The 11,909-nt window shown below is 40.9% G+C and overlaps 1 protein-coding gene across 10 annotated transcripts in view; it reads right to left on the bottom strand.

Annotated features, from left to right (window-relative positions):
* Positions 1–1,701: 1,701 nt before the first annotated feature.
* The window catches only part of ARHGAP32 (Rho GTPase activating protein 32), a 291,658-nt gene continuing 281,450 nt past the window's right edge, over positions 1,702–11,909 (bottom strand). For all 10 annotated transcript variants that reach the window (XM_089652090.1, XM_089652091.1, XM_089652092.1 and 7 more), the window contains 2 exons: positions 6,232–6,632; positions 1,702–4,896 (listed from right to left, as the gene is read on the bottom strand). In XM_089652090.1, the coding sequence (XP_089508216.1) occupies positions 2,677–4,896; positions 6,232–6,632 (2,621 nt within the window). In that variant the 3' untranslated portion in view covers positions 1,702–2,676. The remainder of the gene's footprint in view (positions 4,897–6,231; positions 6,633–11,909) is intronic.

The raw sequence follows: 11,909 nt of genomic DNA, 5'->3' as shown, positions 1-11,909 counted from the left end.
ATCACAAGTGTATATTGCTTGGCTTGCATGAAAGTTTTAGGACATAGGCTATGGTTGGTTGGGGGTGTTTATGTGTATATGTATAAATAGTATACACTGCAATTTGTTTTTATACTACTAATGGCGGTGATCAGCAACTTATAATGGAACTGCAATTGTGCGGTTGGAAATCTGACACTAACTGACGCTAGGGGAGCTGACTGTCACAGACATTACCAGTGACATAATAATATACACCGTCACTGCATTAATGACACTGGCTGGGAAGGGGTTAACATTTAGGGCAATCAAGGGGTTAAATTTGTGCCCAACTATGTGTAAAGTGTGCTGATTTTTACTAATAGATCTCTTTGTTCAGGGATTGTTCACAGCCAATCAGTGGATTCCTGCTGTGAATCATTGGCTGGGACTTGCTCCCTCTGTGTACAATCGCAGGGGGAGAGCGCATGCGCCCCCACACACCCAGATGCAAACAGTGACATATGGGTACGTTGCGTTGCTTGTGCGGGTCACCTGTCCACAGTACATTGTAAGTAATAGTTGAGGCTCAATTTTTATAGACAACATCTGACCTAAGATGAAATCCCTATTCAGAGGAGGCCTATAATTTGAGTTCTGGATAAAGCAGTGAGCCAAGCACACAAGCATGAATGGGTGTTTCTATGCACCAACATTGTACAGAAAATTTTATGCTGATGCCACCATATTGCAAGGGAGCAAACTTTGCATTTTCTGAGTTTTTTCTCCCAGAAAATAACCGCATCTGCAGATTGAAATGGATTTTGAATAAACCATTACAAACTGACTTGTATATCAATAGAATATTTTTTTTTCTATTAGCAGCACCAGTAGGCTTCTCCTTTATGTTACCAACAAATGTTATAAGACATGCAGTCATAATCTGGTCACTGAAAGATCTTTTCACAGACATGAACTCTGAGGGTGATATAGAGGGATTGATTCTTTCTCTCCTCTCTCTATCTATATATCTATATATATATATAATTTATATCTGGACAAATCAAGACAATCTACTACCAACAGTCTGTATTTATCTTTGCATGGCAGGGCTGATGGTAACGTGTAGTGAAATAATTTCCAAAAGGCACAGAATTCATACCCAAAGGCCCATTAATAATTATTTGATGACTGAAAATTCACAGTGTAAGGGACTCTTTCACATAGGCAGCAAACTCTACCACCCCTTTGAAAACTGATCTGAAGTGGATCCCTTCTTTAGTGTTTACAACAGGAGGGGATACTACTGCCTCTTGAATGATTTTTTTTTTTCCCCATGAGTGACTGTACTTTACAATAACCACATGCTAAAAACTCAGTGCGGCATGGTATTTCACAGTCTCATCGACTTCTTGACATGCCAAGTTAAATTTGCCACACCACGAAGCATTGTGACCACAGCAATGTGATCAGACTTAAGTGGCTGCCATGTGGCACTGGAAAGGGGGGGGGGGGGGTAATCAAAAATGCAAATTAACAGCCTGTTTTAGAGCCACTCATGTGATTTTAACCTTACAGCATCTAATGATCACAGAAAACATAACAATTCACCAATGTGTGGTAATATCATTTGCAGAGTGTGCACACAACTTAGGAGGTATCAGGCAGCAGCAACACTACAGGAAATCATGTATTACACAGATGTTTATTTAGGGTCGCTGTGGATGGAATTAACTGCAAAACTCTGATATGAGGAGAACTTTATTCCAAGAATACAACAGTCAAAAATATATTTTTTTTCTGCAAATCTGTCTGAAACAGACGAGTTTACTATCGAAATAGTGTTTAACACAGTAACAGATACACAGAATTCTGGTAAGTGACTCGGTAGTATGGCTATATTAGCATGGTGAGGATGTAACTGACTGGGGGGAAGGGGGACTGTCTTTGTTATAAGGTTTATTGTTTTCATGCTACACCGAGAAAAGTGAAGAGAAAATAATGGAGGGCCCAAGATTTCAATTATATACTTCTTAGCTAAGGGATGGCTCACAAAGTTTTCTAGTCAGTTACTCGGCAATATGGGTGCTCCTTCCTGCAGAGTGCTTAGATATGAAAGGAAATGAGGAGCAGACCATTAATCTGTGCAGGTTCATAGAACAAGAGAAGAAATAGGAGCACTAGGGACATGGACCTACGATACACATGCTCTGGTTACTGGTTCATTTATATGCCATAACTTGCCCTTTATACATAAGAATATCTCTTTATAAGGATGCCACTTCAAGAGGCGATAATAACATAAAACGTACCACAGGGTTAAGGAACATCATCATAAATGTTTCATATACACAACAAACCCAATATGGATTAAATAGAAGTCCTTTATTCCTCTCTGCGTTCCTTCCTCACATTTAGGAAGGACACCAAGGATGGGGGTGGGGATGAATGGTACAGAATTCATGACATCACCTTTTACAACATAAAAACAGTTATCTAACCATGTAGTGGAGTGCAGGTGTATCAGTGTCCATGTATATTGCTAGTTGTGTGATTGTGTACTGAAGTTATTGTGTATCGCATCTAAGATTTGGTATTCATTTTTTTTTTCTTTTCTTTTCGTCTTTTGCAAAAATAAAACAGTCCACTGTCCAGCAGGGGTCTGCCTAAAAAGAATGAAGTCCTTTCCACCTTACACCCTCCCTTCCTGGCAGAACCTTACTCTGCATGGACTTTGGCCTCTGGCCTTTGCATGGATAATTCAGTAGCTAGAAAGGCTCCTTGGCCAAGTGCCGTGGCATAGGTCCGAGCATGAGAAAGGGGGAAGGCATTCTGTGCAGATTGGCTTGTTGATCGATGGTGGGGTATGGAATGGTAATCTGCCACATTATCATATTGGGATAGTGCAGTTATGGAGCTATGGAGCTTGCTATGGAGTGTTTGATATGGATAAAAGATGGCAGGTTCTCTTTCTGAAGTCTCAGGAACATGGCCTCTCAGGCTGTGGCTCCTCTCTGGCTTAGGTGGCGCTGTATTAGAGACAAACTGCGCAGTGTCCTCTCTGTAACAGTCTCGGTGAGAATTTTCTGCTGGCCTCACAATTGACCGGTCTTTATCTTCTGACAGTCTCATGTCTTTGTGATTGAGTCTTACTGGTTCCTGTGGGTTTGCATTGCACTTATTGTTTGAGGAATGATAAGATGCATGTTCAGAAGGCATTGGCATGGACTTGGAGTTGTATTCTGTGGGTGGAAATGGTGGACCATTTCTTCCATCTGAAGTTTGCCTGTGTCCAGTATCCTGCTGAGGAGGAGTCCGATGCTCAGCGTTTAACTCGTGTTGTAATCTACTCCTACTTGTTCCAGTCTGCTTCTGTGGCAGGGAGGGCCTATCTTGGTGCCCATTTCCGTATGGAGGAGGAGGTGCCAGACGTTCGTCACCTTCTATTCTTCCTGGATATCGGCTATCTTTTGATTCTGCAACACTTAGAAGGCCAGGGGTCTTTCCTGGGTCTGACCGACTTCTGAGATGAATCACATCTAAACCTGCTATATCGTCCACTAAAGATGGGGTGACGTTATCATACTGAGACATGACCGGTCCCTTGGATCTCTGACGTGATCTGTTCTCTCTTCTTAGGGACTGCAGCCTGTATCGGTCCATATCTTCCATATCCCAGGAAATATGAAGTGGCCGAGGATGTTCTGGAGGCACATCTCGACTGATGAAATTGTGCTCACGTAGACTTCCTCTTGGATATGGAGCTAGACCTTGTGATCGATATGTAGCCTTGGGCTGATGTCTTGTTGTTGTATAAGAAGCAAAATCACGACTTGGGTAGAGGTGAAACTGTCGCAAACGCAAAGTGCTATAGGGGTCCATATCATAGAAGGTTCCATCAGAAGAGTAATATGTTGTGTTCCCTGAATAGGGACTATATCGATAATGTACCCTCCCATTCTCAAAGTAAGGCTGCAGCTGAGTAACATGATAATCTGAAGAGGAACTGAAGGGTGGACATGCTTTGTACTGGTATACTGGGCGTGGGCAGTAGGCAGGCTCTTCATCTGGGGGGACTTCAGTTCTGGAAATGGGGACTGCACGTACAGGAGGAGGTTGTGGTTGAATAGGCACATGCAAAGACTGAACCCGCCTTATGGTAGGATAAGGGGGTGTGTCCTCTGAGTAACTTCGTAGACCTGGACTCATGGATCCCATATAGTCTGCTCGATTTTTTGTGCGGGAGTGCTGCATTCCCGAGTGTTTGGCTTGAGTTATATAAGTGCCATAAAGGGTGGAATTAGAGGAGGGAGTTTCACAGCGAGTGGAATATGGCTGCATGTGTAGAGTGTCAGCTCTGTAGGACTTGGGAATCGCTGCTGCCTTATGATGCACTAATGTGTCGTAGGTATCGGTCAGATTCTCTGCCTCCATCTGAGAAGGATAAAGATGCCGGTAACTAAGCTCTGTGCTCTCTGGCTTACTGGATAGATATGATCGGTAGGCATCTCCCATTTCAGCTTTGTCTTCTGCTTTGGCCTGGGATGGATATGGATGTCTGTAGCTGGCCCCTTGCTCTATCATATTCTCAGACTTCATATGAGTTGAATAGTTGTGTCTGGGCAGTGCATCCTCCAGGGAAGATGGCAGCATCATTGTGTTCAGGAAGGAGTGATAATTGCTGGCTGTGATTGCCTCATTGTAGTTGGAGTGCAAAGCAGTAGCCAGGCGGCTCTCCATGGTTCGGACAGGTGGAGCCGGTGGAGCTGTGCTCTGCACTGAGTGTGATGGGAAAGACTCTGAGCGCTGGTGAAGATGGGGCCTTGGACTGGGCTTATCTGAGGAAGGGGGTGGAGTGAAGGCTTCCGTAGGAAAGGTGGGATTCACTTCACTAGGTCCTGGCAGTGGCGTGTCTTCAGGGGGAATGGATCCTGGCACCTGAAATGTAGAACACACAGATGTTACAATTCATGCCAGCAGTTCATGTATGTAGGTGCATTATCCTTGTGATTCAAATGATCTGTGCCACTAATGCTCATATTAACTAGAATAGTTTCATTTTTCTATTATATGTATTAGAAAATTACATTAAGAATGTGCATGGTTGATGTCAGATATCTGTATTTGTCTTTTGTGCATAGCACAGTGTTAAGGGAATATATGCAATGTAAATCATTACACTTTAATGTCATTAAAGGGAAGGAGTATTATTTATATTATATATCTATATATAATATGTGTGTGTGTATACAAGCAAGTATATAACCACTGAAAAAATTATGTAGGTTAAAAAAAAAAAAACATACACAGGACAGAAAGGGGGACTCACTTTTCTTCATGTAATTATCTTAATCTACTGACTGATCTCTGTAAAATAGCTTGTGGGGTTTTTTTTTTAACTGGAGGTAATGAAAAGGAATCTAAAGCTCCACCTGCTGGCTAAATATGAGACTTCAAAATATGTCCCACTGTCAATTCATTTTTATACTGTATGTTAAATGAAACCGTACCCTTTCTCCTTTTTAACTATAAAAAAGTAAACTGATCAAATATTTATGTATGATTATTTATATTTAACTAATCATTTAATTGGAAAGTAAACTTTCCATCAGCTTGCAGAGAGATGGCATGCTCTGGAGTTGATGAGATCCACTGATGTCAGTGAATGAACAACTTACATTCTCACAAGTCAAAACTGAGCCTGTCTTTATCATCCTGACATGACCAAATTGGCCACTCAAAAGTCAGATATTGAAACCCTCTGGTAACATGATACCAGCATGGAAACTGATATGTTATTCTTCTTCCTGAGGCTCAATTATACCCAGCAGTTGTGGTGTGTTGCAGTGTACCATACATGCATTTTACATCCTGTTTAGTGCCATCCATTTTCAAAGGAAAAATAATCAGTCCATCCCATGCGAAAGTTAACATTTGCTCAATATGTATGGTGGACATACATTAATTGTATCAAAAAATGTATAATAAATATACATACCGATAGTGAGCATGCAACACTGTTAGGAGACCATGCAAACTCTGAACTAATGCATACTACACCTTTCCAAGCTTGCTGAATGGTATTTTATTCACATTCACGCAGCTTCACAACACAGATTGCACCATAGATACAAACTGAACTATTTTTGGTGTGGTTTACACTTGGGGGAAAAAAATACAAACAATTTGTACCAGTAGTTTAAAGGTTTAAATTTAATTAAATATTTAATGTATTAAAAAACTGAATTCTTGGGCTCTCAAGTGTCTATGTACCTGAGTGGAAGGGCTCAATCCGGGGGTAATGGCAGATGGATTTGGTCCTGGCATTGGATTCTGACATCTCACAGGGCTGTAGTGGATAGTGGTGATGGAGAATGATGAGCTGGTGTTGGGCTCTGATGTAATGGCAGGATTCATCTCAGTGGTGGCAGCTAGTGGTGGAGACAGCTTTTGTGGTGGTAGCTCTGGCGGTGGCTCTTCCTCTGGGGGTGGAGGCAGTGGTAAATCCATGAATTGGAGGTAGGGTGGTCTCTTCTGAGAAGAAACTTGTTGGGCTGACTCAGCCAGGGCCAACGCCAGCATCCTGGCAGCATTTTTCGGAGGTGGTGGGGGAGGAATGAAGGAAACAGTGGTGACAGGGACTGGATCCATGGGAGACTCCATGACACATGATCCTGGAAACAGAGGGGATATTTTGTCAGAACTATATAGGTGTGGATAATTACTGATTAAAATGCATACTCTTCTACATTACAGTCAATTACTTGCTCTAGTCATTAGGCTTACTCAGACAAGCAGTACAGTAACTAAAAGCAACCAGTCACCACTTCACAGCAGTCAAGGGACTTCTGACTTGTCATGATTACTGCTTTTCTCTATAATAATCTAAAGGCCAGGTATGGATGATGGTTGTCAAACCATTTTGAAAACACATTGCATGTCTAAGTACATATTCAAGTTGAAAAGGTGGACATTTTGCGGAATACAAAAAGATCAGTTCACCTAAGAATGACCATAAATTTTATTCAAAATATTTGAAGTGGGTTTCAATGCAGAATCTGACCTTTCACGTTTTTATGCAACACACCTGTGAAGTGAGATTGCATATCTCTATATCCTGTTGTATAGAGTAATGTCCCTACAAGAAGGAACAAAATACACACATACATGCTGTAATTAGATATATCAATGTTTAGATTCTTTTACAGTGGTTGATCACCATACTGGTACTTTCTGCAACCCATATTTCAGGTTTTCTTTACTCAAACTTTTTGTTCAAAACAAAGTATGGCATTGGTTTTTACTATGTATGGCTCTTTGGGATGGCAGTATGGGATCTGTCTTCAGCCTGAAGCCCGTGTGCACATACATCCTCTAAGTACAGGGCAGTGGGTGGGGATCTGTGTTCTATCCTGACAGGGTTAGGCAGTGGTACAGAGCCCCCCCCAGGTATAAAAGACAAGATTCAGGAGGATCATCACTTGTTAAATTCAACTCTGTATGGTAGCAATTACTAAGTTTCATATAAAATTGACATACATGATGTTCTGGGTATTCTAAAACCAAAAGGGACTGACTGGAAAACACTGCTATACATATATAATCTATAGGTAATAAATGTACACATCTTGAGGGACCTGACACCACCCAGGGGGTATTTCGAACAGTCACTGCTAATTACATGGTCATGGAATACTGATGTTCAAGCCAACTCTTTGACAGAGAGCCTCGTTATCTGTTGAAAAACAGAAAATAAAATTGCATATTTTTGTAGCCACTAAATAGACTATAGCTCATGCAAGTTCCCAACTTTAAAGTCATCTAAGTGAGAAACTGACTGTGATGGTAAGCGACACCCATGACAAATCCATCCAGATTTGTCAACCTTGACCTAACTACTGTCATCACTATGGGCCTATTCCAACTCTAATCCTGGCTCACAAATGCCGTAATCTTTTGATACACTCCCTGTTTTTTCCCCTGCCACCCCCTTTCCCTCTACTTCTCCACCCCCCCTTTCTTTCCATCCTACCCCTGCCCCCTTTTTCACCAACCCCACTCACTTTATCCCACCTTTCCCCATATACTTGTCTCCTCTGTTCTTTTTCTGTGCATTGGCCTATTCTCCACTCTCCTTGCCTAGCCTTTAGCTCTTCCACTGATTTCTACCCAAATCTGCTGTCAATACTCACAGATTGACTAATTGCATCATGAATGACTTCTATACTAGATATAAGGGGTTCCCCTGTCTTTTCCTTTCATGGTTGTTATTTGCATGTTTTTATTATCTTAACCAGTGGAAGTAAATTAACCATAGAAAAACAGAACTTGCCTAACTGGCTTATATTGCTAATCTCAGACATTCAATACTCATGCATATGTTGACTTTACACTGTTTCATAATGAACCTTGGTATCCAACCTGTATTTCTATTGTTACCAAATTCTGGTTAAAAAAAAAAACAGGAACACAAACTCTTCTGAACATGAATTGGTCATATTAATGTATAATGTAGTTGGGGCAGTTTAAACTTATATCACCTACAGACCTAATACAATAACTTATAGGGTTATATTTAAAAAGTAATGAATGTGATGATCACTAGACATTCCTTTAGAGGTGTAACTTATTGGTCAATGTCTTTTAAATAACAAGGATAGATGCACTTGGAGTGAATATTTGGTAAGTATCACAATAAATGCTGTATAAATAATCCCCATACTAATTAATTACTAAATGTTCGATCACTGAGCTGCCTTTAGAAATGTGTAGGTTGCTATGATTTCCTGTACAAAACCAGCCATTATGTATATTGGGGTTGCTTTGATTTTCTGTGTACATAATCAGACAATATGAAAATTGGCTGCTATAGGTTCCTGTACGTCTTCTATCAGTATATGCCTCACTCCCACCATTCCAAGTGATATAGTTAGTCTGGCTGAAAAAAGACATAAGTCCATCTAGTTCAACCATTAAAAAAAATATATATATACCCACAGTTGATCCAGAGGAAGGCAAAATAAAAAACCCCAGCAAAGCATGCTCCAATTTGCTCCTGCAGGGAAAAAAAAAATCCTTCCTGATCCAGGGGTGGACTGACCATTTGGAAACTCGGGCACTGCCCAAGGTCAGTAGGGGGCCCCATGAGATGCCCCTGGTACCGTTTTCATAGGCTTTTTTGAGTTTGGGCAAGGACACAGGGCCCCCATGATCCTCTATTGCCCGGGGGCCCCATGAGTTGTCAGTCCACCCCTGTCCTGATCCCCTGAGAGGCAATCGGATGTTCCCTGGATCAACTTTACCTATAAATATTAGTATCCAGTTATATTCTGTGTATCTAGGAAAGAATCCAGGCCTTTTTTAAAGCAATCCACTGAGCTGGCCAGAACCAACACTTGAGGGAGTCTATTCCACATTTTCACAGCTCTGACTGTGAAGAAACCTTTCTGTGGTTGGAGATTACATTTCTTTTCCTCCAGACATAAGGAGTGCCCCCTTGTCCTCTGTGATAACCTCAGGGTGAATAACTGTACACTGAGTTCACTATATGAAGCACTGATGTATTTATACATGTTGATCATATCCCCCCTTAATCTCCTCTCTCTTCTCAAGAGAGAATACATTCAGTTCCTCTCATCTTTCCTCATAGCTGAGCTCCTCCATGCCTCTTATCCGTTTGGTTGCTCTTCTCTGTACTTTCTCCAGTTCCTCAATGTTCTTTTTGTGAATTGGTGCCCAAACCTTAACTGCATATTCCAGATGAGGTGTTACTAATGATTTGTACCGGGGTAATATGATATCTCTCTCTCTCTGGACTCTATACCTTTTTTAATACAAGAGAGGATTTTGCTCACTTTAGAAACTGCAGCTTTGTATTGCATGCCATTATTAAGCTTGTGTTCTACAGAACTCCCAGATCCTTCTCCACCATTGATTCCCCCAGTTGTACCCCCCCTAGTATGTATGATGCATGCATATTCTTAACCCCCAAGTGCATAACTTTACATTTATCAACATTAAACCTAATTTGCCACATAGTTGCCCAATTACACAGTGCATTGAGGTCGGCTTGTGAAGACATCCTGTAAAGACGTTATTGCACTGCACAGCTTGGTGTCATCTACAAAGACTGAAAAGGGATTTTTAATCCCAGACCCTATATTGTTTATAAATATATTAAAAAGTAAGGGTCCCAACACTGAATGGTCTAGGGTTGTTAGTGGTGTACCCCAAGGTTCAGAGTATGAATCATTAACCACTACTCTTTGAATACGATCTTTTAGCCAGTTTTCTATCCATTTACATACAGATTTTTCCAAGCCTGTAGACTTTACCTTACACATTAGCCGTGTGTGGGGAACTGTGTCAAACGCTTTTGCAAAATTCAAGTATACCAAGTCTATCACTACCCCTCTGTCCAAAGTTTTGCTCACCTCCTCATAAAAAGAAATCAGATTTGTTTGACAACTTCTGTCTTCCATGAACCCATGCTGTTTGTTGCTTAAAATATATTTTTCCAGCAAGAACTTATCTATTTGGTCTTTTATTAAACTCTCCAGTATCTTCCCAACTATAGGCGTTAAACTAACAGGTCTATAATTACTTGAAGATTTTGACCCCTTTTTAAATATTGGCACCACATTGGCCTTACGCCAATCCAGTGGTAATATGCCAGTGATTAAAGAGTCCCTAAAAATTAGAAACAATGGCTTTGAAATGACAGTGCTCAATTCTTTAAGGACTCGTGGGTGCTTTATTCACCTTTATACTGTCTAAATATTTTTGGATCCTATCAATTGTGAGCCAATGTGGATTATCTTGGGCTGTGTCAATACCATGCCCATTATGGACAAGAGCTCCCCCATGCTCCTTTGTATACACAGAGCTGAAGAAGGGATTTAATAAATTTGCCTTCTCTTTGTCCCCAGTCATCCACTCTAGATTATTTTGTAAAGGGCCTACATGCTCAGACCAGATCTTTTTACTATTAATATATTTTAAGAATTTTTTCGGGGTTTGTCCTGCTATCTCTTGCAATCTGTCGTTTGTTTTCAATTTTTGCGGCCTTTTTTGCATATTCTGTTATATTATTTGTAATGTTTAAACAATGCTAGCGTTCCTTCATTTTTATATTTAATAAAAGCTCTTTTCTTATTGTCTATAGCTTTTTAACTTTGGCCGTAAACCACATAGGTTTGATTTTTAGCCTTTTAAACTTGTTGCCCATGGGAATATATTTTGCAGTGTGATAGAAGGATGGATCTAACATTTGCACTCCCCTGTCTCTAATGAACATCTCTATCAAAACGTTTATTTGACTTTGGATCATCACTGTAGATAATGCTATATCAAAAAGACTGATTTATATGTTTTTAGCATTTCCTTAAAAATAAAAGGATACCCTCCTATTCTACAACCCTTCCCCAGAAATCTGTTGTATTCATTTTATGATTTCTCCTCATTGGCTGTACATGTGACTTTACTGGAGAGTTCAGTCTCCAGCCATTGGTTAAGGATTTCTCATATGCTCACCACACAGGAATCAACCTGATGTAAAATGGCTGCAAATGCTAATCTCGATACAGCGCCGTACCCGCTGCGCTGCTCTATTTTCACAGGACTCAGAGGCAGCAGTGGAATTCAATGGCTCCCTCTGCTGTCAATCAAATCCAATGAGGAAGGAGTTGGGGGGGGGGGCACCGTGTCAATAGAAGCGCCTCTAAGTGTGTACTGTGAAGGTATTTAATAAAAAGAGAAGTAGTAACTCACATCTTAGACTTTATAAACAGGCTGATGGGTAAGAGGGTAAGACGTCTGTAGCCAGATGTTGTTGTGTGACTGATCCAGAGAGGAGATCAATTGAGTCCGCCAGCAGCTGGTGCTGTGCATGTGCAACATGGATGGTAAGCTTGATGGAATCCCCAAAGTGTCTACCAGCAGATGGTGCTGTG

Source organism: Staurois parvus, unplaced genomic scaffold (genome assembly GCF_062004578.1).
Source record: "Staurois parvus isolate SC_StPar_1 unplaced genomic scaffold, SC_StPar_1.0 ptg000671l, whole genome shotgun sequence".
NCBI lineage: Eukaryota > Metazoa > Chordata > Amphibia > Anura > Ranidae > Staurois > Staurois parvus.
This window is presented reverse-complemented; position numbering and strand designations above follow the sequence as displayed.